At 45.3% G+C, this 25,791-nt stretch overlaps 1 protein-coding gene across 1 annotated transcript; it reads left to right on the forward strand.

The window, feature by feature from the left end:
• The first annotated feature begins 211 nt into the window (after positions 1-211).
• On the forward strand, positions 212-25,186 carry CD59 (CD59 molecule (CD59 blood group)). Its single transcript, XM_070383580.1, has 4 exons — positions 212-293; positions 13,205-13,286; positions 17,258-17,356; positions 23,595-25,186. Exons 2-4 carry the CDS (start codon positions 13,223-13,225, stop codon positions 23,795-23,797), a joined length of 366 nt encoding a protein of 121 aa, XP_070239681.1. The 5' UTR covers positions 212-293; positions 13,205-13,222; the 3' UTR covers positions 23,798-25,186.
• Positions 25,187-25,791: the final 605 nt, after the last annotated feature.

Raw genomic sequence — 25,791 nt, forward strand, 5'->3', positions numbered from 1 at the left:
GGAAGGGCATCATAAACTTTACGTTTTCAGCTTTTTAACATAAAGAACTTCACCTAATCCTGGTCATGAGTCTTTCTGCACCGTGGCCTGGACCTCGCGCTTGCGCTCAGCGGTGTGACCTTGGCCTGGCCACTGCGGCGCGCAGAGCTCGGCGGCGGGCGGGGCTCGGCGGGGAGGGGGCGGGGCCGGCGGGCGAGGGCGGGGCTCGCCTCCCTCCCAGCCCAGGCGATAAAGAGGGGCTGGGCTGTCGTCGTATGTTCAGTGGCGCTGAAGCGGAGGCGTGGGGCTTTTAGGTAAGGTTGGAGTGTCGGGAGGCTCGCGGAGCCGCGCTCCCAGCCCGGCGCTGAGACACTTGAGCCGCTGCTCTAGCAACTGGGCCGCGGGACTGAGGGGTTTGGAGGGTCACAGCTGGCGCGCTTACCCCACGCCGGCCTCCGCGCTGGGGACGGCGAGCTGCGGCGCCTTTATCTCTGCCCGCGTCCTTCCCTCCGCCCGCGTCCCGCAGCATCCCGGCGCCGGGGGTTCCCGGCGCGCCTATAAGCTTCCCAGTTTCTTTTGTTTGCAACGAGAAGGGAGCTGACGCATTCCCTGTTCCGCGCGCCCTCGCCACCCACCCACCCTGTATTCCGCCGCCACCCGCCCCGGGAATACCTTCCGAACCTCGATTCTGAAAAGAAGCGCTTGCAATTTAGGCAAATCAGATCGCACCTTGAAAGGAGGTTATAACCACATCCCTGAGTGTCTGGAAATTCTTCTCTTACCCTGGAGGTCTGAATTTTGAATTTTAAAAAGTAAGGTGGGGTCGTAACTTAGACATTTCAAGTACGATGTTGGTTTTCTTGGGCCGGCCTGGGCCGCACCCTTCTTGGAGTCTGACGGCTGACTTTTAAGGAGACGTTAAGTAGTGATTTTCTCCATGGATCCTGGAAATGTACCAAGTAACGTTGTATTTCTCCTCTGACGCATGTGAGTTCTCCCCTTTAGCCCGCTACCCACACGAAGAAGAGATGGGATTGGTGACTCACCCTGGCAGTAGTTGGGTGACTTCTTTGAAATTGCAGAGTGGCCTGTTGGCACCTTGTGAAGACTGTGGGGCAGGAGGCTTCCTCCGGTTTTGCTTTTGACCAGTGCTTTCCTTTTTTTCCTTCTTGTAATGCCTTATGTCCACTTTAAAAGTGCCTCTTGCTGTGGCCAGCTGATTCTTTTAAAAATCCTCTTCTTGGCCAACTTTTAAAAGATACCAGGGGGCCCCAGCGGAGACCTGCCTACCACTCTCAACTGCAGTAACTCTGTGTTGTGTTTAGTTGCTCAGTCGTGTCCGACTCTGCGACCCCATGGACTGCAGCCCTCCAGGCTCCTCTGTCCATGGAATTCTCCATGCAAGAATACAGGAGTGGGTTGCCATTTCCTACTCCAGGGGATCTTCTGACCCAAGGATCGAGCCCGAGTCTCTTAGGTCTCCTGCATTGGCAGGTGGATTCTTTACCAGTAGCGCCACCAGGGTGTAGTAAGAACTAAATGAGATAATTTGTAGCACCTGATAAGTGGAGAACAAATGTGGCTGTTAATAGTTCATATCCCCATGTTCCTCGCTGAGGGTAGCTTATTCCCAGTTCTCCAGGGAAGGCACACACAGTTCAGAATGTTGATCAAAGGAATTGCCTGACTGTGGACCAAATGTATGAAACTATGGCTTCTGTGTTTTCAAACAGGGAACTGTAAGGAAAACACCCCACTATGCTGAGTAGCTTGTAAAATAAAATCCAAATAAAAATGGATATTAGAGTGAGGCAAGCAGGTGTCTAGTGGAATTCAGCTTTGAGAGCTGCAGGTACAAGTTCTTGAAAAGAAATGCCTTAAAAATTCTGGGCCAACCAGACTGCCGTAAACAAAACCTAGCCCAGAGGTGCTTGAGGCTTTCCAAAACAGGATGTGTTATTACTTATGCCCCATATTTTTTGTGAAATACCTTCATAGCTGGCTCTTACATGTACTACCTTAAAGGGCAGGGCTGTGAGGCGGCCCTCTAATGAGGGCCCTCTTTAAAGAACTAGAGATTTGTTCCTGGAACAAATCACAGGACTGGCCCTTCCTTTTGAGGAAGCAGCAAATTTGTGGGTTTAGAGAGTTCTGAGATGATTGTCTCTGGCAGTGGGAGCTCAAGAGTAGCTGGGAGGGGCTGTTCATTATGATGGTGGCTTTCTGTCTGTCTCTACTTGCTGATGTAATTACTTCTCTGAGCTGAGTGATCTCTGTGTAGGTGACTCAGCTTGCCTGGCTGTATGTGTCCGAGGTGATAAAGAGGCAAAGCCCCAAGCCCCCAACACTACTAGCCTCCAGGTAGTGTTACTTTGAGCTACTTGTGAGCTACTGTGCTGTGTTCAGATGTGTCTGACTCTTGACTTCCTCACAGACTTCAAACCACCAGGCTCCTCTGTCCATGGATTTTTCCAGCCCAGAACCCTGGAGCGGGTTGCCATTTTCTGCCTCAGGGGATCTTCCCACCCCAGGGATTGAACCCACATCTCTTGCGTCGCCCACATTGGCCAAGTGGATTCTTTACCACTACGTCACCACCGGCCCTTGATAAATAGAAGCAAGATCCACGCAGTGTGGCTTTGCAACTAACCTGTTGCCTTGGGACAGGTACTTTCATCTCCCAGGGCCTCCATTAATTTCCGTAAAATAGGAACATTGGGTTTGATTTTTGAAAGTACCTTTAGCCTTAAAGATCATCAGCCTCCAAGGCTCCAGGCTCCTAGGAACACTAAGTGTGCCCCTGGGAGTCTGTGAATCTTGTGGCAGTATTGCCCTCATATAGTCTCTTCTCTGGTGGCCTCTGTTCAACCAATTTATTTCAGAAGCTGAATTCACAAGACGTTTCCCCGCCAGAGAGTTTAACTGTGGTTAAGAAGTCAGGCCTGGGTTTAAACGCGGTTATGCCACGTACCAGTTCTGAGGTTGGTGTATTCATTTTCTATTACTGTGGAAACAAACTGCCACAAAGCTGGTGGCTTAACACAACACAAATGTATTAGTCTTACAATTCCATCTGTCAGAAGTCTGACCTGGGCCTCCCTGGGTTCAAGTCAAGGTGTCAGCAGGGCTGGGTTCCTTTCTGAGGGCACTGTGTGAGAGAAGCTGTCCCCTTGATCATTCAGGCTGTTGGCGTGGCACAGTCCTTGTGATTGGAGGACTGAGGTGCCACTTCCTGGCTGAGAGTCGGCTGAGGACCATTCTTCACTTCTGGAGGTCACATGTATGCCTCAGCTGTGACCCCTGTGCTCTGTCCTCAAAATCCCCATGGGTAGGCAAAGTCCTTCTCACTCTTTCTTCAGTTGTCTGTGTAGTCTCTGATTAGAAATACTAATTCCTGGGCACCCCCCAAGACCTCCAGAATCAGAACTTCTAGGGGCAAGGCCCAGCAATCTGTTTTAACAGCCCTCCAGATGAGTCTGATGCCCACTGAAGCTAGAGAACCAGGACTGGTACCCTATTTTATTTTCTACCTAGTCTCTAGTGTTAGTTGGTATCCACCTCCACTAGACTGTAAGGTTCTTGAGATGGGGCTTTACCTGGTTTAGCAATCACTGCACCCCAGTGTCTAGCTGCTCAGCTTACATGGGCTCATAAATGGTCACTGTGGAGATGACTGGGGGGTAAGTGTCAGGACCGAACTTACTTTGTAGAGTAAATATACCCACAATGAATTCCTTAAGTTTGTTGGGTCATTGGCGGGTTAAATGTTTTATGTTCAAATTTATTTGGATTGTTTAAATAGGTAGATAAATATTTGAGGGTGCTGGCTGGGGTTTTTGGATGGACAGCTGCGTGTCTTTGTTTTCCTCTGTAAAATAATGGAATATAGGCTTGCACTGTCCATAAACTGGCTACCCAAAACATCTTTAGGAACTCGGTTAGGGATGCCTGTATTTGTAAACCGCCTTGCTACTGTTAGCTTCCCTTGACATCTCAGGTGGATGGAAATGAATAAATCATGATTGGGTTGGTTTTTATTGTAGAATGAGAAGCTCTAGTTTTAACCCTTTGCTGCTTTCTGCTGGCATCTTTTCTGCAACATCTCTGATCAGTGTTCTTTTCATGTGAACATTTCTAAGTGATGGAGAGTTTTTCATATTTCACCAAGGAAATTGATTTCCATCTGTGCTGACACTTTGTTGAGTGCCTGGCACATGGCAGGGAGGGAGGAGGAAGTGGGGTGATAGCGAGCAGTTTCTCTTAGGAAGCCCAGAATGCCTCCCTAATTGATCCTAATGCTGTCTTTGGAAATTACATGGAATAACCTGTCCCTCTCTTCCTTGGTGGCCCTTACCGTGTTTGAAGATGCTTACTGTCTCTGACCATACTTTTCCAAACAGAACAGCCCTGATTTCTCCCACCCATTTCTCCTGGCTTTTACAGCTGTTTATTTTGATGTCCTGATAAACTGGAAGAAATTAAGAAATCTGGCACCTAATTGTAAAAATATTATTTCCAGGCGAGGTCTGAGGCCAGCACGGAGTAACCCCAGGATTGTGTGTGCATTTATCTGCTTGTTCCTTTAAGTGCCATTAACATTTTAGCCCATATTGAGCTTTAAAACCCTCAAGTCTTAGATTTCATTATTCTATAAAAGCAATATCACGTCACGAATTAGAAACTGAAGTAAAGGAGTTGACTGCTTTAAGGTTATATAAATTGACAGCAAAGTGGGATTAGAATATGGGTCTCTCTTTCAGAACTACTAGAAAATCCTGAAAGCCTCATTTTTCACCCCCCCAAATATAGGGTGTGACTAAAATAACTATTTTTATTCCTAGGAGACCATATATATAGGAAATACTTTTTACTTCAATGTAGCAAATTTTGAAAGCTGTTATGTATTTTTAATAATCAGGTAGAATGTTAGAAAAATAAAAATTTAAGCTGCAAGTTAAATGACACAGAAGTACATTAAAATATTTTCTTTGTTGAGAGCTCTTTCTGAAAAATATTCATTGTTAAGAAAACATATTTAAGTATAAATAAGCTGCTCATAATTCTGCCGTGCTGTTCATCACATGTCCCAAAATGTTTGGAAAAGTTGATGTCCCAAGCTTTTTTTTAAAGGTGTGTGTATGTATGTGTGTATTTTAAAGAAAAAGTAATAAAATTATAGCTAAACTGGCTTTTTTTTTCTTAATACCTTGTGAATAGCCTTTCATGTCTATTACTTTTCATGGCTGTATAGTTCCCCACCATGGAATTGGACCATAATTTACTCATCATCTTGTTGGACATGTGTGTTACCAAATTCTTACTGTTTGAAACAATGCTTATATATCCTTGACTGTTACTTATTCTTCTAGTGAAAAGCCTATTTGACTTGTCCCTGAAGCAATTCCCTTTTAGAGTCAACTTCAGAGCCACCCAGAAAAATCTCCACATTTCCTAAGATCGGCACCAAATGTGTTCTACCACTGCAAAATGGTGTCTTCCAGTAAGCTCACCCATCCTATCCTGTGGACCCTTTTCAGAATGACTTTAGGTTCTTTCTAATAATTAAATCCATTGCTTAAATGAGTCTTAAAATGTTGAGAAAGGCATGATGAGGTCTTCTGCATGCTTCTTGCATCTAAGTGTTTGGTTGGGTGTGTTGGAAAAGTCATGGTAGCTCTGTTGGTTCACCTACCATATGATCTACACTTACTAGGGGGAAGATTTTTAAGCCTTGAGGTTCAGTTCTCTTTCTTAATGCTGAAACAGATTTGCCAGAAGATAGGTGACTGCTGCTGCTGCTGCTAAGTCGCTTCAGTCGTGTCCGACTCTGTGCGACCCCATAGACAGCAGCCCACCAGGCTCCCCATCTCTGGGATTCTCCAGGCAAGAACACTGGAGTGGGTTGCCATTTCCTTCTCCAATGCATGAAAGTGAAAAGTGAAACTGAAGTCGCTCAGTCGTGTCCGACTCTTAGCGACCCCACGGACTGCAGCCCACCAGGCTCCTCCGTCCATGGGATTTTCCAGGCAAGAGTACTGGAGTGGGGTGCCATAGCCTTCTCCGAGATAAGTGATTGATGACTACTAAAAAGGAAATTTTTTTAATGTGTGGATTTTCCTATTTCTGATTATAAAACCAATGCTTGTCTCTTTATAGAATATTTGGGGAAGTATGGCAAAGAGTAGAGGGTCAGGAAAAGAAATAAGAAATCATAAATAATCCTGCTTAGTGTTAACTATTGTCAGCATTTTAGGGGCATTTATAAAATAGCTTTAAGACAATCAGCTATTTTGTCTTTTCTGGTGGCTCAGTGGTAAAGAATCTACCTGCAGTACAGGAGATGCAGGTTCAATTCCCAGAAGGAAATGGCAACCCACTCCAGTATTCTTGCCTGGGAAATCCCATGGACAGAGATGCCTGGCAGGCTAGAGTCCATAGGGTCGCAAAAAAGACAGACAGGACTTAGCTACTAAACAACAACAATGAAGACCTGGACTTCTGATTCAAATACTGTTGCAGGAAGGCGGACCCCTTCCAGGGCCCCAAACTGGGCTCTTGTCTAACACTCGGAAATGAATTGTCCTAGGAGACACATGTGCTGACAAAGCAAGAGATTTTATTGGGAAAGGGCACCCGGGTGGAGAGCATTAGGGTAAGGGAACCCAGGAGAACAGCTCTGCCGCGTGGCTCGCAATGTCGGGTGATGGGATTAGTTTCCGGGTAGTCTTTGGCCAGTCACTCTAATTCAGAGTCTTTCCTGGTGGTGCACGCTCAGCCAAGATGGATGCTAGCGAGAGGGATTCCCGGAAGTGGATGGACACGCGGTGTCTCCTTTCGACCTTTCCGGAACTCTTCGGGTTGGTGGTGGCTTATTAGTTCCGTATTCCTTATCAGAATCTCCTGCCGTAAAACAACTCATGCAAGTGGTTACTATGGTGCCTGGCTAGGGTGGGCGATTTCAATCAGTGTGCTTCCCCTAACAATACTACAATGTTAGCATCTGCACACTGACCACTTCCTTTCTCTGCCGTCTTTGCCCTCTTGCATCCAAGTCATGGAAACATCCACTGTGACTCCCAGCCAGTCCTGTGGACTTAAAGCTCAATCTTGTTGACAGTCCCCATCCAACCCATATGGTTGCGGGCTGCCTTAGGCTTGGGGCCTGCGATCTCCTCTGCTCATCCAAGCCCAGAGTGTTTGTCCAGCTTTCTGACCTGATGCTACCTTCTGTCTACCCTCTCCACTCTTCTCAGCCCAATGCCCCTTCCCTGCCCAGCTTCTTCTTCTGGGAACCTCATGACTTCCCATGACTCTGTGCCCTCTGTGATGGCCCACACTCTGTCTGTGTCTGCAGAGTGTGCTTCTCTCAGAATCTGAATAAATCTACTTCTTACCTATCACTCTGTCTCTCACTGAATTCTTTCTGCAATGAGACATCAAGAACTTGAGCTTTGTTAGGTCCTAAAACCACATACCATGGGTTTTGGCTGGGTTTGAGTCCCAGCACATGAGTTCAAGTCCCAATCTGTGGTAAATGGATTCACAACCACACCCAGACTTCCTGCCCTAAGTCAAACAGGCATGTCCACACCTCCTGGCCTCTCCTTCGGCCAGGCACCGTGCCGTGCAGTGTGTGTGCTTATCCCCGTGTGTCCTGGATGCAGAGGGGAGGCCTAGAGGTTGAGTAACACACAGCAAGAAGTGGCAGAGCCAGAAATATCCAAGGCTTTGTTCACCGGTCAATGAGAAAGCCTGACCCTGAACCAGTTCACTGTGCAGTTTCTGCTGCTTTTGTTAAGAGATAAGCCTTTCTTCAGTTCAGTTCAGTTCATGTCCGACTCTTTTCCAGCCCTTTCATCAAGGGTGGGTTCTCTGCACCACACCCTGTTTATTTGTTTTGATGGTGCTATTCATGCCAAGGACCATTTGGAAGGAAGTCTCCTAGAGGTTGTGACCTCCTCCCTCCTCCTCTGGTGGGGCTGCCTGAGGAAGCAGCTATTGCAGAACTTTTAGGAAGAGTCTGACACTCCCTGCCTCCCTCTTTGGGAACCTCTGATGGATGCCTTTCTCTCCTGTTCTCTTGTAGCACTTGTTCCCAGCCCCAGGCTTGTGTGAGTGTGTTAAGTTATCCTTTCTACCCAAACGCCCTTGCGTGTAAGGAACCAGGCTGGGAGCTGGGGTGTGCTGGGCCTGGGTCACTGACTGAGGTCCAGGGATAGGGGAACACTTATCATTTGTTCACTTGACTCATCTGGCTCCAGGCAGAAAGCACTGCAGGGGCGTTGGGTGCCAGCCAGAGGGGCTGGGACCTCTTCCTGATTTGTTAAGGAGAAGGCAATGGCACCCCACTCCAGTACTCTTGCTTGGAAAATCCCATGGATGGAGGAGCCTGTTAGGCTGCAATCCATGGGGTCGCTAAGAGTCGGACACGACTGAGCCACTTCACTTTCATGCATTGGAGAAGGAAATGGCAACCCACTCCAGTGCTCTTGCCTGGAGAATCCCAAGGACGGGGGAGCCTGGTAGGCTGCTGTCTATGGGGTCGCAGAGAGTCGGACACGACTGAAGTGACTTAGCATAGCATAGCATAGCACATAGAGACCCTGATCTGTTAGGGTGCCTCCCATCTCTCAGGTTCAGGGAACAAGAGGGGAACTCCCCGGAGAGGCCAGGAGGTATGGACATGCCTGTATGACTTAGGGCAGAAAGTCTGGGTGTGGTTGTGAATCCGTTTACCACAGATTGGGACTTGAACTCATGTGCTGGGACTCAAACCCAGCCAAAACCCATGGTACATGGTTTCAGGACCTAACGAAGCTCAGGTTCTTGATGTCTTATTGCAGAAAGAATTCAGTGAGACAAAATGATAGGTAAGAAGTAGATTTATTCAGATTCTGAGAGAAACACACTCTGCAGACACAATGTGGGCTATCGCAGAGGGTGAGTGTTCCCCGAAATTTGGGGTGGTTAGTTTTTATAGGCTGAGTAATTTCATATGCTAATGAGTGGGAGGATTATTCCAACCATTTTGGGGACGGGGTGGAGATTTCCAGGATTTGGGCCACTGCCCACTCCCTGATCTTTGAACAGTGCCTTGGAAATGTTATGAACCTCCTTCCATAGTTCTTCAGGCACTCTATCAGATCTAATCCCTTGAATCTATTTCTCACTTCCACTGTATAAACATAAGGGATTTGATTTAGGTCATACCAGAGTGCTCTGGTGTTTTTCCCTACTTTCTTCAATTTAAGTCTGAATTTGGCAATAAGGAGTTCATGATCTGAGCCACAGTCGGCTCCCGGTCTTGTTTATGCTGACTGTATAGAGCTTCTCCATCATTGGCTGCAAAGAATATAATCAATCTGATTTTGGTATTGACCATCTGGTGATGTGCATGTGTAGAGCTTCTCTTGTGTTGTTGGAAGAGGGTCTTTGCTATGACCAATGCATTCTCTTGGCAAAACTCTATTAGCCTTTGACCTGCTTCCTTTTGTACTCCAAGGCCAAATTTGTCTGTTAGTCCAGGTATCTCTTGACTTTGTTCGTTTGCATTCCAGTCCTCTATAATGAAAAGGATATCTTTTTAGGGTGTTAATTTTAGAAGGTCTTGTAGGTCTTCATAGAACCATTCTACTTTAGCTTCTTCAGCATTACTGGTCAGGGCATAGAGTCGGATTACTGTGATCTTGAATGGTTTGCCTTGAAAACAAACAGAGATCATTCTGTCATTTTTGAGACTGCATCCAAGTACTACATTTTGAACTCTTTTGTTGACTATGATGGCTACTCCATTTCTTCTAAGGGATTCTTGCCCATAGTAGTAGATAATGGTCATCTGAGTTAAATTCACCCATTCCAGTCCATTTTAGTTCCTTGATTCCTAAAATGTCAATGTTCACTCTTGCCATCTCCTGTTTGACCACTTCAAAATTGCCAATATACCCTGGATCATTGAAAAGGCAAGAGAGTTCCAGAAAAACATTTATTTCTGCTTCACTGACTATGCCAAAGCCTTTGTGTGGATCACAATAAACTTTGAAAAATTCTGAAAGAGATGGGAATACCAGACCACCTGACCTGCCTCTTGAGAAACCTATATGCAGGTCAGGAAGCAACAGTTAGAACTGGACATGGAACAACAGACTGGTTCCAAATAGGAAAAGGAGTACGTCAAGGCTGTATATTATCACCCTGCTTATTTAACTTATATGCAGAGCACATCATGAGAAACGCTGGGCTGGTTGAAGCACAAGCTGGAATCAAGATTGCCGAGAGAAATATCAATAACTTCAGATATGCAGATGACACCACTCTTATGGCAGAAGGTGAAGAAGAACCAAAGAGCCTGTTGATGAAAGTGAAAGAGGAGAGTGAAGAAGTTGGCTTAAAGCTCAACATTCAGAAAACGAAGATCATGGCATCCAGTCCCATTACTCTGTGACAAATAGATGGGGAAACAGTGTCAGACTTTATTTTGGGGGGCTCCAAAATCACTGCAGGTGGTGACTGCAGCCATGAAATTAAAAGACGCTTACTCCTTGGAAGGAAAGTTATGACCAACCTAGATAGCATATTCAAAAGCAGAGATATTACTTTGCCAACAAAGGTCCGTCTAGTCAAGGCTATGGTTTTTCCAGTGGTCATGTATGGATGTGAGAGTTGGACTGTGAAGAAAGCTGAGTGCCGAAGAATTGATGCTTTTGAACTGTGGTGTTGGAGAAGACTCTTGAGAGTCCCTTGTGTTAGGAGAAGCACACTGATTGAAACCACCCACCCTGGCCAGGCACCACAGTAACCATTTGCATGAGTTGTTTTAGGACAGGAGGTCCTGGTAAGGAACAGGGAACTAGTAAGCCTCCACCAACCAGAAGAGTTCGGGAAAGGTCAAAAGGAGAGACCACCTGTCCAACCACCTCCCAGAATCCTCTCTGGCATCCATCTTGGCTGAACAAGGCATGCACCACCAGGAAGGACTCTGAGTCAGAATGATTGGCTAAGGACAACCCGGGAACTGATTCCATCACCATAAAACCCGAGACTGCAAGCCACGTGACAGAGCGGTTCTCCTGGGCGCCCTTTCCCAATAAAATCTCTTGCTCTGTCAGCACATGTGTTTCCTCGGACAGTTCATTTCCGAGTGTTAGACAAGAGCCCAGTTTTGGGCCCTGGAAGGGGTCTCCTTTCCTACCACACTTGGACTGCAAGGAGATCCAACCAGTCCATCCTGAAGGAAATCAGTCCAGAATATTCATTGGAAGGACTGATGCTGAAGCTGAAAATTCAGTACTTTGGCCACCTGATGCGAAGAACTGACTCATTTGAAAAGACCCTGATGCTGGGACAGATTGAAGGCAGGAGGAGGAGACGACAGAGGATGAGATGGTTGGATGGCATCACCAACTTGATGGACATGAGCTTGAGTAAGCTCTGGGAGTTGGTGATGGACAGGGAAGCCTGGTGTGCTGCAGTCCATGGGGTCGCAAAGAGTTGGACACGACTGAGCGACTGAACTGAGCTGGCACTGACATGGCACCTCTGGGTGTGTTGTTTCACTTGCTGGTTGAGGATCGAGGTCTAGTCTTGTCTGCCATCTTGGTCCCATTTGATTCTAATCAGTTTATGTTGTGTCCTTGGGCTATGTCATTCTTTCAAAAGTTGTGCCCTGCCCCTTTCTCTCCTGTTACAGTAGTGGTGGTGGTGGGGGGCGGGTGTGTGTGTGTGTGTGTGTGTGTGTGTGTGTGTGCAGAGTGAGGCAGGAAGTGGCAATAGCCACCACTTTCCTGTGACTGTGTCAAGCACATAGTTATCTGGTTTTATCTTACATCTCCCCATGTGGGGAAGAACCCACGTATAGATGAGACAATGAGGCTCGGTAGCTGTGGGAGAGCTGGGCTTTAGTATGTCCGGGTCTGAGCTTATGACCACTAGCCTTGGGCAGCCTTAGATCCTCCCTGCACTGGGGTGTTGGGCAGCTGCCCCCCGGGGAGGGTCAGCCTGGTGGGAGTGGGCATATAGGCTATGGTAGGTTTTGAAGACCCCAGAGGGAAATGAGGGTGATTCAGCCTTAAAGAAAGGCCAGACCCAGTTAGATTTTCTTCCTGCTTCCCCATTCATCAGAATATGACCTTTCTGTCTCCTGGGCGTGAGCTTCCTCAATATCATCTTCTTTAGGCAACACCCTTCCTGGTCCCATCCTCCCCACCACCCACCTCCAACTCAGAGGAGGGCTGGGTGGGGTGGGGTGGGGCAGGGCTCACCCACCAAGAACCCTATCTGTTTGCCAGACAGAGGTCCTGGCCTGTGGGGCTCAGGAGAGTAGAATGTGGAGCCACCCTGGTTTGGGGCAGAAATCACCTCCCTGTTGCTCAGGGAAGTCGGGATGGGGTCGGGAGACTCCTTAGATCTGTTGCTTATGGTTGGGACTTGGGCTAAGTTAAAAACCGCCCTGTGGCTTGGCTTCCTTCTCAAGTGAAAGGAGGATTTGAGGCATTTCAGCCCTCCCCTCTTCTCCCCTGATGCTCACTGCCACACCTCTAAGCATTAACGGAATAGGGACCAGACAGCAGAGTTACCTGGAACCTGCCCTTACTTTTCAGAGTAAAGGAGGAGGTGTCCCCATCACACTTACCAAGGTGGGGAGCCAGAGCTTCAGTGCACTAAGCCTTTGCCCCATGTTCTGCCACTGAATGCCTGCTGGTGTCCCCCAGAGTCACCCCTTTGGTGTGATGCACTTAGTGGCATGGCCTGGAAAAGTGATGCTTGCTGGGCTCAGCTCAGCCAGCAGCTGGAGGTGGGGCCTGCAGAGCTCGAATTGCAGGCGCTGCCTTGGGTATTCTGTACATTTTACCATTGGAGTCAGTGCCCCTGATGGAGGAGACAGTGCTGTCCCACTGCTCAGTCATGAACACTGAGGCTCAGAGGGACTGAGTTCCTGCAAAGGTGCACGGCTACTGTGGGTGAGGGCTGGGGTGGGCCCTGTGTGCTATGTCTCCCTGCAGCCACCTCTCCCACCAGGCCTGACAGCATTTCTTCAGCAAGCTGAGGTCTTTGACTGCGGAGGGGCCGAGGACTGCCCCCACAAAGAACACACTTGGTTCAGGGCCCCTGGCACTGAGGTTCCCTGTTTTCTCCGTCTGCTCTCTACTTCCTGTGTTTCCGGAAGCCCCCAGGCCTTCCGGCAATCACCTGTTGGTTTGTGACAATGCTTTGTGTTCCTTCCTCCCAGGTTCTGTAGCTGGTCGCAATGGCAAGCAAAGGAGGGTACATCGTGCTTGGGCTCCTGTTCCTGGCTGTCCTCTGCCAACTCGGTGAGTGGTCCAGAGGGACTTGGATCTGGGTCATGTAGGTTGCTTCCACCCTAACTTTTTCTTAGGCTTCAGGATGACCAAGCTGGTGCCACAGACCCGGGCCAGGCTTCGGTTCTTTGGCCATCAGTGTTACAGGTCCAGGGTGATATGACTGCTCCTTCCTATGTTACAGCCCTGCCCTCGGCGAAGCCCCTTCCTGAGTTACAGTTCATCCTGGGTGACAGAGCTGCTTTTGTGGGGAAGAGATTACACACAGCCTCTTAAGTTTCACCCCTCGCACTGCCAGCAGCCAGGGCTGCCGACCCAGAGTGCTGAGCTCAGCGGCCACCCCGGGCGCTCCCATGTGACACTGCTGTGGCCGAGGGTACTGTGGTTATAGCAGCAGTAGCTGCTGCCCACAGCATTCATGAGCCAATCACTGTTCTCAGCATCTTAACACTATCTACTTATTTAATCCTCATATCCATCCTATGGAGCAGGGGCTGTTTATTGCCACTTTCCAGATGACAAGACTGAGGCCTAAAGAAATGGTTTGTAAAATATCGCACTGAAGCGCTGCAGGCACAGTTCAAACCCAAATAAGCCTTTCATCAAAGTGTCTGCACCTATTTCCTTCGCCAGCCTACCCCTTCCCCCCTCCTGGAGATACTCATTACCTCTAACAGTAGGAACACCTGTGTTTACTTTGCTTCATTATAAAAATCAGAGGTCATTTTCTGCCTCTGTCATGTTACAACAAAAAAATTATTACTATTTTTTTTTTTTTTGAGGAGCAGGGATAGGAGACGGAAAAGAAAGTAGCCGTGTAGTGAACAGTACAGAGTCATCTGTGTGTTGGAGCATGTCAGAGCTTACAGCGTTAGCAGCTTCCATACGGTGAACACTTACTATGTACCAGACCCTATGTCATTTAATCCTTAGCCATCCCCTGAGGGCTCAGCGCTGTTAGGCCCGTTTTACAGTTGAGGAAACTGAAGCAAAGAAGTTAGCCCAAGGTCACGTTGGAGCAGAAGTCATGACCTCCCCGCCCTCCTCCCCACTGTTGATCTTAGCCAAGGTGGTGCGTAATATAGTCACTGTGTTACAACATACATTATTGTCACAGTTCTACCCAGTGAATTTTCTGTAATAAGAATAGCTTGGGGGACCTCCCTGGTGGTCCAGTGGTTAAGACTTCGCCTTCCAATACAGGCGGTGTAGATTCAATCCCTGTTGGGAAGTTAAGATTCCACTTGCCTCATAGCCAAAAAACCAAAGCATAAAACAGCAGCAGTATTGTAACGGATTCAATAAAGACTTTAAAAATGATCCACATCAAAAAAGTCTTAAAAGAATAACCTGGTCACACCCTCTTTCCAACAGTCTACATTTGTTTATGGAGCTTGGGTTTGGTGCCATTAGCCATTCTGTGACAGGTCTTGGGGGCACTTAGGTCCTTCCCGAGGGAGTTGGAGTGTGAAGAATATCCACTTCACCCTGGTTAAGTGGCTGGAATATCAAACAACCATCCTCTGACTTATTGCTTGCCCCTGGCCTGGTTTTCTCCATGATTATGGTTGGTTCCTTCTCTTTTTCACTCAGGATGGTTAGAAGAACATCATGGTAAATAAACCAAGCATGGGCTTCAGAACTGACCGTGTAGGTGTAAGTCCCAGCTCTCCTCTTAAGGGCTGTCTGCCTTTTGACAAGTTAGTTAACATCTTAGTTTAATGGGGATGGCAGTCCTTAAGCCTGCCTCTTAACAGCAGTTCTCTGAAGACTGAAAGTTTAAATATTTGAACACAGTGTTAGCTGTGAATATTTCTGCCTCACAGAAGTTCCAAAGGTGAGCTCTCTTTCCTCTGTCCGAAGGTTTGTCAAGAAGCCAAATGAACTCTGGCTGTAGCCAGGAGAAACTGTACTCCCATGGGCAGCCTTTCCAAATGGCCCTCTCAGATAGCCAGGCAAGAGTATCCTCTCCCTCTAAACTCTTTCCTCTTACCAGGTGGACACACTTCTGGAGCAGGGAAAGATTGTTGAAAATTGGCATCTTTGTCCCTTCTCACGGTGACTCCCCTCTCACGCAGGCGTGGCAAGCACTGAGCCTGGCAGAGCAGAGGCAGAGGGGGCCAGCAGAGCCCGGCCCCGGACCCAGGGACTGGCGTCATCTCTGCTGCATGCAGTGCTCTGAGTGTTCTTGATGGGGTCATTCCTCCTCTCCAGACATCTGTCTTATCATTTGCAAACAAAATGGAGGAGGAGGGGGTTTGGGGGGCTGATATTTCAAAGTTTAACCTGGAACCTTCACAAATCAGAGGGTCCTCTGCTAGTTGGGATTTCACACCTGTGAAGACAGACGTGGTCATTTAAGATGTTTATAGAGAGCTTCACTCCTGACTAGGAGAAGGCAATGGCACCCCACTCCAGTACACTTGCCTGGAAAATCCCATGGGTGGAGGAGCCTGGTGGGCTGCAGTCCATGGGGTCGCTAGGAGTCGGACACGACTGAGCGACTTCACTTTCTCTTTTCACTTTCATGCATTGGAGAAGGAAATGGCAACCCACTCCAGTGTTCTTGCCTGGAGAATCCCAGGGACGGGGGAGCCTGGTGTGCTGCCATCTCTGGGGTCACACAGAGTCGGACACGACTGAAGTGACTTAGCATAGCATAGCATCACTCCTGACTGTGCTCAGAAAGTGAGGAGCCGCTTTCTTCTGGCCTTCTGAAAATTCTTCTCCCTGGTGATAAACCCAGGCTACAGCCTTAGGACTAAAAGTCAGCTCTGGGGTGCTAAAACCCACATTTTGGTCTTGGTTTCACCATGCCATTCTTCTATGACACTTTACATATTTCATCTTTGAAAATGTCTTCTCATACATATGGGTACTGCCAAATACTGATTACATGGCAAATGTGGAATATGGCTCATCTTTGTCCTGTCACAAAGGGACATAAAACAAAGGGAAAATAATTCAGTGAAACTTGAAGTGTAGCCACCAAAGAGGAATCCTAAGACCGGAATGGGAGTGGTGGTCATTTTTCAAATTGGGGAACCAGAGGCATTTGCTTCTGATATGAACCAGCCCTTATGTTCAGTGTCGCTATGCAATGCCTGCTCACCCCTGTGAGTTTAAGATACACGGCTGCTGCCTGTCCCTTGGCTGTGTTTGCTTTGGTGATGGGCTAGTCCCTTAGCAGGGAACAGCCACACTGAGGATGCCTTATCCCGGAGGCCATCAGACTTGTTCTGTAGAGGGCCAGGTAGTAAATATTTTAGGCTTTGCAGGCCAAGAGACAAAAACCAAGGGTATTTTGTAGGCTTTTGTATAAATAAGAGAGAAAACAAGTTTCTGTAAGTTTTTAATTGACGATTCAAAAATTAATAATTGAGTACAATTTTTTATGATACAGCCCTACTAATAAAAGTGGAATTCTTTCTGGGAGAATAACATTTTGCTTACTCTGATTCAAAAATTAGTGTTCCCTATCAAATGAGTTGCGAATGTTCATGTGTTGATACTGATTTGTAATAGATTTAATGTATTTCATCTTGGAACATGTCTTTTCACACAGATCAGATCAGATAGGTACTACCAAATACTGATGATCAGTCCATGAGAATGTGATGTCAGAGCATAACTGTTCTTCAGAAGTTTTTATGGAATTCTGTTTATCCTTTTGATGGGTTCCTTTCAACCTGTTATTAACATTGCAGATTAATCACTTTTGGTTGAAAGTAGGAGAAAGCTTCTCAGTTGCACAGTTAAATGGGTTTTGAAACCTGGACATTACCTTTGCACATACCACAGAGTCCGGTAAAACCACTGCTGGAACTGTAGTCTGAACTTCGAAAAATGTGTCTGCTGCAGGTTTGTGTGGGAAGGCATCCCACTGTGGGTTGCCGACCTCTGACCCGCACTACTGGAGATGGTGGGCTTGCTTCTGCACTGCTTATCTACCAGGTCCTGACGGTCATTCTTCCTGGTTCTAGGTCACAGCCTGCAGTGCTACAGCTGTATTAACCAAGTTAACTGCACTTCAGTCGTCAATTGTTCACATAATCAAGATGCTTGTCTCTTCGTTAAGGCTGGTAAGAGCCTCCCCCTCCCCTCTCTGCCCGAGTGTAATGGGTTGAAGAGAGCCTGGGGAAAAATCCGTGCCACCTTCTTTTTTGTTAGACTTGTATTCAATAAGTAATAGCTACCATTTAATAGCACCAGTTGCATATGACACTAAACATTTTCCATTTGTTTTTGTTTTGTTTTTCCATTTTTTTTTTTAATTTAATGCTTTCCATCTACCACTTGGTTTAATGTTTTATTCCCATTTGGTAAACAAGGAGACTGAGATTCAGATTAAGCAACATGCTAAGGTCAAGGAAACCAGCTCAGGATTTGAACATGGAAATCCATCCAATTCCAACACTTGTTCTCATAACACCTACACTGGCTGCCTCCTAAACTTTTGAGAGCCTGCCGTGTGCTAGAGCCTGAGCTAGGAGCTCGAGATACAAAGATGAAGAAAGGAGACAATGAAAATTGTGAGAGGCTTGTGTAGCTGTCACAGATGTCTTTATTTACTTATACTCGTGTATCATTCTGGGGGGAATTTAATATATGCAGAGTCCTAAGGGGACTCAAGCTGAGCTCAGTGGACAAATAGAAGTAGGAGGACTAAGCAGGGAAGGGTGTTCCAAAGAAAGGCAAAGCAGGTACCGAGGCTCAGTGGCCTCAGAGAGCAAGGCACTCACGGGCTTGGGATGGGGAATGGCCTGCGTTGACAAGTTCTGTCAAATCTGCATTTTGCAAATTGGTTAGACTATGGAATTGCCTCCTCCATAAATCCTATTGAAGCAGAATTTAGGAAATGGTAGGCAGAGGCAAGAAACCAACCACATCATACCCTCTACTCTCGCTGGGTGTGGTTCTGGATTGAATTGACATGTAGAAAAGATACTGTGAAGTGAGGAGCGGCTGTTTCAGGGTCTGCTTAGTGAGTGTACAAGGTAAACCCCCCAACTTCCATCTCTTAAGAGATAAAAATAAAAACACCCTTCAAGTTCGTTCACTCACACTCTCTATGCAGATTCTTCCCAGCATCCTTCAAAGAATGCTGAGCACATCAGGTAAACTCAGAAAAGTTTTGGAAGACCCACAAGCTCAGAAAAACCTGATAGAAAGAAGGGGGAGATTCATTCCCCCAAAAAGGAAAAATCCGTGAGTAAGTCAGGATGAATTAGAATTCTCCTGTGTAAATAATAGGAGTATCTCTTGATTTTGGTACTAGTTCCTGGAATGCAGCTCTAATTCCAAGGCTTGCTTGTGAGGTCCTTGTTTCTTTAGGGAGCCAGTTCCTCTGCCTCACCTGGAAGACCATGTTGATTCATAGCTAATGTAGGAAGCACAGTGAGGCCCCCAGAGAGAACAGCCATTCACTCCACAAATATTTGAGCACCAGTTATCTGCAAACACAGAGACCTACTTCTTAACCCTGATCATCTGTCTCTTGGACCCCCACAACAAAAAGTATAATTTCCCAATGAGATAATAAAGGCAGTATTATGTGTAGAGTAAGTATTAGATTAGCAGTTAGAAGCTTTGAGCTCAGATCTCTGTCCTGCCAGCAGTAAGTTCTTCCTGCCTGTGTTTTTTTATTGACGAAATGGGTATGTTGGATGGTAGAGGTGGAGAGAAGGGATGAGGGAAGTAGAGTGAAATTGAAATCTTTTTTCCAGCTCTCTAATCCTATTGTTTCCTACCTAAATGGTTAACCTTTCATTTTAATTGTTTTCCAACATTATTGAAGTATAATTGACAAATAAAAACTGTATATATTTAAAGTATGAAATGATTACCACAATCTAATTAATACATTCACCCCCTCCCATTATTACCTTTTTGTGTATGATGAGAACACTTAAGATCTATTCTCTTAAGCAAGTTTTGAATAGACAATCTAGTATTATTAACTCCCTGGTAAAGAATCCGCCTGCAATGCAGGAGACCCCAGTTTGATTCCTGGGTCGGGAAGGTCCCCTGGAGAAGGAATGGGCTACCCACTTTAGTATTCATGGGCTTCCCTGGTGGCTCAGATGGTAAAGAGTCTGCCTGCAATATGGGAGACCTGGGTTCAGTCCCTGGGTTGTGAAGATCCCTTGGAGGAGGGCATGGCAACCCACTCCTGTATTCTTGCCTGGAGAATCCCATGGGCAGAGGAGCCTGGCGGGCTACAGTCCATGGGTCGCAAAGAGTGGGACAAGACTGAGCAGCTAAGCACATTATTAACTATAGTCACCATGCTGTACATTAGATCCCCAGAATTTACTCATCTTCTAATGAACTGTTACACTTTTAAAAACAGTTAATGTAAACAGTGAGGCACGTCTGTTAGAAGTGCCAGGATGTAAATCACCGACCACACCAGATACCAGTGAGGGCGTGGAGCTCCCAGAGCTCTCATTCACTGCTGCTGGGAATGTAAATTGGTACAGACCATTTGGCAGTTCCTTAAAAAAACGAAACGTATCCTCACCATAGATTCAACAATTGCATTCCTTGACTTCATTACCCAAATGAGTTAAAAACTTAGGTCCATACAAAAACCTGCACATGGATGTTTACAGCAGCTTTATTCGTAATTGCCCAAACTTGGTGAATGGATAAGTAAATGGTGGTATGTCCAGAGAATGGACTAAAAAGAAATGAGGTATCAATCCATGACAAGACATGAAGCAAACTGCATATTTCTGACTGAAAGAAGTCACTTTGGGAAGGCTAAGTACAGTTATCATTCCAACGACATATTTCAGAAAAGGCAAACTAAGGAGATCATAAAAAGGACAGTGACTGCCAGGGGTTAAGTGGGGAGGAGAGAGGATAAATAGGTGGAGCACAGGATTTTTAGGGCAACCAGTATACTATAGTGATGGATACATGTCGTATGTTTTGTCAAACCCCAGAGAATGTACAACACCCAGAGTGAACCTAAATGTAATTTATGGACTTTGGGTGATCATGATGACATCAGTTGCAACAAATGGAGGTGTTGGAGATGTTAATAGTGAGGGAGGTTGTTTAGGGTTGTGGCTGGGGGTATTGGGGCTATATAGGAACTCTGCTCAATTTTGCTGTGAATCTAAAACTCTAAAATACAATTTTTTTTAAGGATGATGTGAATCTTAAGTAATAATTTTCTTCTTCTCATGAACATATGTCCCAAAATTTCAGCTAGACATGTGGTAGCAGCAGTTCTTGAAATATAGATACTCAGACCTTACAGTTAGGCAGATACTAACAGAGCATCTAAATCCCCCTCCAGCTCTGACATCAGCTTGGGAGACACAGAGTGCATATTGTCATAAACATGAGTCAAAGGCCAAGCGTACATTAGAAATTATTTAACCACATTTCACCCTCAGACTGTGAAATGGGAATACTTATCTCCCAAGGTCAGTAGGGCAGTTAGAGGAGAAATGTATATGATAGTGCTATGCAGATGCCGTCTAGAAGAGAGACAGATAGGTATTAATTCAGCCACTGTTTACTGGCATCCTGGCTAGGTCCTGGAAGTATAAACCATGTACTTGGAGTCTGGCAGAGCCTCTGATGACAGTGTCAAGCAGTCATTGCTGAAATGGCCTTTCAGATAAGGGACATACTTAAGGGTCCCTAAGGCAATTGGGGGCTATTGCTTGGTAAAAGCAGACTTGAACCAAATCTTCAAAAAAGGGTAGAGAGGCTGTGCTCAGAGAGAGAACTTCAACATTCCAATGACTGATGTAATCCACTTTTACTCGGGTCATTCTGATCGTGGCTTTGGTGAGAAGCTCTCTCTTGTAAGGTTATTATGCAGATAAGATCATTCAAGTAAAATGCTTGGCTCACTGCAGGACAGGTAGTATGTGATTAATCGGTAGCAGTTATTAATAAATGACTAATTTATTAATAATTATGACAAAATTAATCTGCCCTCCTCAAGCTGTTAAGCTTCCCAGATTAGCATTCTGGTGGCTTTAATGCCTTCCTGGTTCCAGTGTCTGATTATTATTATGTAAGGCAGTAACTTGTCCTATTCAACAGTATTTTTAGCACAGTGTTAGAAGCAGCCTCTTAAATGCTTATGATCCAAATAAGCAGAGTCACTGGAACACTTGTTCTGGCCTCCACTTGACCAAACTTCATTAAAATCCAGGCCAGCACCTCATCTCTGAAGGGGAGTACAGAACAGTTATGCTGCAGTTATTAACTTAGGGGTTTTTGCTCTGAGCTGTGAGTGCAGTTGGATAAATTACTTACAAGGCTTACGTAAAAAAAATAGGCATCTGTATTTTTTATCTTTCCAACGCAGAAGAAAAGAAAATGATACCAGGGCAAGCACCAGCCTTCTATTGATATATCTGTGTGTCCCTAGCATCTAGCACATAATGTAACTTTTGAAGAGGAAAATCTAACATAATTCTTCTCTCTCAACACTTTTTTTTCTTCACTTAACATAGTTTATTTAATTACATATGCCACTAGAAGATACTTGGCATATATACTTTTGGCCTTTATTTTCCTTTGTTGTGCAAAAATTAGCACCACAACTGCATATTCTTTTGGAAAGTTTTTCCTGTGTTACTGAATAGTCTAATGATTTTTAAAGGAAGTTAAAATATTTTGGAAATAAATTCATCCAGTGACTTTATTTTAAATCTCAATCCACATATAACAGATAAATGGAAGATAGTAGTCTGTGAAGGTAACACTGTTAAATTCCTTGGGAATCCTTCCAGAGAAAATTAATGTATTTAGCCCCACACATATGCTTTATAGAAGTGGACCACATTCTACATATTGCTCTGCATCTAGGCTTTTTTCTCTTGAGATGTGATTCACATATCTCAGTTCCAAAGTTCATTTTAAAGTATATAAGTCAGTGGTCTTTAGTATATTCACAAGTCTGTATGACTGTCACCACTATCTAATTTCACAACACTGTTGTGGTCCCAAAAGGAAGCCCCATACCTATTAGCAGTCACTGTCCATTTCTCCTCCCCACACACCCTGGCAGCTACTAGTCTACTTTCTAGCTCCATGGATTTGCTTGTTCTGGATGTTAACTGAAACATAAAATGTGGTCCTCTGCGACTGGCTCCTATCACTGAGCATGAGGTTCTTAAGATTCGCCCATGTTATTGGATATATCACAGTACCTTATTCCTTTTTATGGCCAAATAATATTCCATTAGGTGGATATACCACATTTTGTTTATCCGTTCATCAGTTAATGGACATCTGGGTTTGTTTCCACCTTTTAGCTGTTTTGAATAATGCTGCTATGAACATTGGTCTATAAGCTTTTGTGTGAACATAGTTTTCAGTTCTCTTGGGTGATGTATTTACCTAGAAGTAGAATTACTAGGTCATATGGAAACTATTTTTAACCTTTTGAGGAAATACTAGACTTTTCTGAGATATCTGCACCATTTTACCTTTCCACAAGCAATATATGAGGGTTCTAATATTCCATGACACAAATTATTTTCCAATTTCTTGATTACAGCCACCCTAGTTGATATGAATTGATATTCATTGCGGTTTTGATTTGTATTTTCTTAATGACTAATGATATTGAGCGTCTTTTCATGCACTTATTGGTCATTTGTATATCTTTGAAGTATCTATATCCTTTGCCCATTTTTTAATTGGGTTGTCTTTTTATTATTCAGTTGTATTTCATTCTTCTCGGATGTGTGATTTGTAAACATTTTCTTCCTTTTGTGGGTTTTGTCTTTTTAATTTTTTAAAGTGTTCTTTAACTATTTGAAGCACTAAAGTTTTTAATCTTGATGAAGTCCAATTTATCTATTTTTTCTGCATTTTTTTTTTTTTTAAAGAAACTAAAACTCCCCATGTCAACACACAGTCCTATGACATACCTTATCTGCATGGAGCTTTGTTGTGTGGAACCGCTACCATAATTTATTCAGGTGCTTTTTTTTATTAACAGACTGTCTTTTAGTTTCTTGCTGCTACAGATAGTAGTGCGATGACCATTCTTGAGCATGTATCTTAACCCTTTTTCATTCAGAGAGTAAATCCTAGAAGTGGGATTGCCAAATCAGGCATGCATTTAAAAATCTTGGTAAATCTTGAACATTAGTATGATCACCTGTTGCCTGCTATGCACACACCACTGTACTGGCTCTGCTGAGACTCTGGTTTCATGGAGAAGTTCCATTCAGAGCTGGATCCTGCATCTTTTTAGCCAGATATGAGAATTCAAAGACAGGTATAGAGCTTTACCTGCTTGATTGCTTACCCTTGTATGCATGTGTTTCCCCACAGTGCCGCTAAAATTTTACCACCAGTGTTGGAAGTACGAAGAATGCAGTTTTGAGTTCATTGCAAAAGCCTTAGGGGAGAAGGAGCTCCACTATGACTGCTGCCAGAAGAACCTGTGTAACAAAAGTGGCGGGAGGAGCGTATCCGAGAAGATGCTGCTGCTGCTCACCCTGCTGCTGGAGGCAGTCTGCCACTTTTATCGCTAAATCTATGCCAGGAGGGCTTCTCCTGAATATCCTGTTTCTATCTATTCCTTCCTTCGTGTGATGCTGTGTTCCAAAGGCTTTTTATTTTCCAACTGGATCCTGTTTAGTCTTTCCCTGTTGGGAGAGACTAAAACTAGCTTGAGCAACTTGAATAATAGAGGAACTCAGAAAGACTCTGAAGACCAGTCCTCTTGGCAGAGAAGACCTGTTTGAGTTGAAAAAAGTTAAGAGTGAACCGCGTGTAATTTGAGTGAGATGACATGGTTCTTACTCTGCACTTTGTGGGGTCAGCTTTGCAGGGACAGCTTGAGGAGCTGCTCTGCAATCCTCAGACGTTTCCCTCTGGTTCCTGGGATGTAATTAGTGTGATCAGTACTTTTTTGGGGTAGCTGGGGCAGGGGGCTCCTTTTCAGCAGTCTCTCTCACAAGGAATGCTTTATGCTCGCCTTTCATGGCCCCTGTATTGCCAGGGAGGCATGATGCATCTTTCATATGTGGGCTGTCAGTGAGGGACAATGAAATTCTTAAAGAAGAGTAGTGGGAATGACTTGTATTCTCAGTTGCCTGGGAAGGAGGTAAGCTTTCCAGATGTCAGGGCATGGAAACACAAGGTTTGTCTTCGAAGAGGTACCAGTGGCTCAAATCTGTTTTCCTCTGTCTCTCAAATTTTGTATTGGCTTTGCTGTCTTTTGCTAGAAAAACTCAGTAGCATAAATGAACAGTGTGTTAAAACTATTCCTTCCACTCCCTACCTTTTCTGTTGACATGGTAGGCTGTCTTGGCTTTGTCACACACAGTTAAAAACTAAACATTTGAATATTCTATGTTCATGTGACAATGTTCTATGTTCATATTACATGTGACTTGCAGTTATTAAGTATGCTTATCTTAACTGTTCCTGGTAGGAACACTCTTCATGTGTGCATGTATAATGTGTTAATGGAACAGGAGGGGCCTTTGGGGTTAGGATTTGAAAGTTCCAAATGTCATCATGAACAGTAACAGGTCTGCAGGGATGTTTTACCTGCCAACACACAGCCAGTAGGCTCCTAGCTGAGTCAGCACAGATTGTGTAAAATACATTGGTAAGGGCTATTAGCATCATCACAAATGCTGAGGCTTTCAGAAGCATTATCCGTTTGCTAAACAGTGCCCACCTTTTCAGGAGGACAAAGTTTTGCCTTTTTCTTGTGGGTACTGGTGAATAATGTAGACTTAATGATATTTGTATGCTTAGAATCTTGGCTGAATGTAACAGCGTAGCCTGACTTTCACAGACAAAGGTGAAATTTCTTGATTTTTTTAAAAAATCCTTGTTTTTGTGATGTGCTGGACAGACTGAAATGAATCCTGCCTTTTTTTCTGAAAATAAAATCTCATCGAATGTTACTGGCCCAAAAGGATAGCAACATATGCAACATGTCCAATGGTAGCAACTGAAAGAAGAGATCTTAGCACAAGGTTTCTTCTGTGGCTGCTATTACTTGAACATGAACAGATAGAGGCTTCCTCATCCCAACCGAGCGTTACTTTGGTGCTTTACATTCCTTGTTGACTCAGTGTTTTTCCTTCAGTTCAGTCACTCAGTCGTGTCTGACTCTTAGTGACCCCATGAATCGCAGCACGCCAGGCCTCCCTGTCCATCACCAACTCCCAGAGTCCACTCAAACTCACGTCCATCGAGTCAGTGATGCCATCCAACCATCTCATCCTCTGTCGTCCCCTTCTCCTCCTGCCCCCAATCCCTCCCAGCATCAGAGTCTTTTCCAATGAGTCAACTCTTTGCACGAGGTGGCCAAAGTACTGGAGTTTCAGCTTTAGCATCATTCCTTCCAAGGAACACCCAGGGCTGATCTCCTTCAGAATGGACTGGTTGGATCTCCTTGCAGTCCAAGGGACTCTCAAGAGTCTTCTCCAACACCACAGTTCAAAAGCATCAATTCTTTGGTGCTCAGCTTTCTTCACCCAGAGTGCAACTCGGGGTGACTCTTTCC

Source organism: Bos mutus, chromosome 15, assembly GCF_027580195.1.
Source record: "Bos mutus isolate GX-2022 chromosome 15, NWIPB_WYAK_1.1, whole genome shotgun sequence".
Classification (NCBI taxonomy): Eukaryota; Metazoa; Chordata; class Mammalia; order Artiodactyla; family Bovidae; genus Bos; species Bos mutus.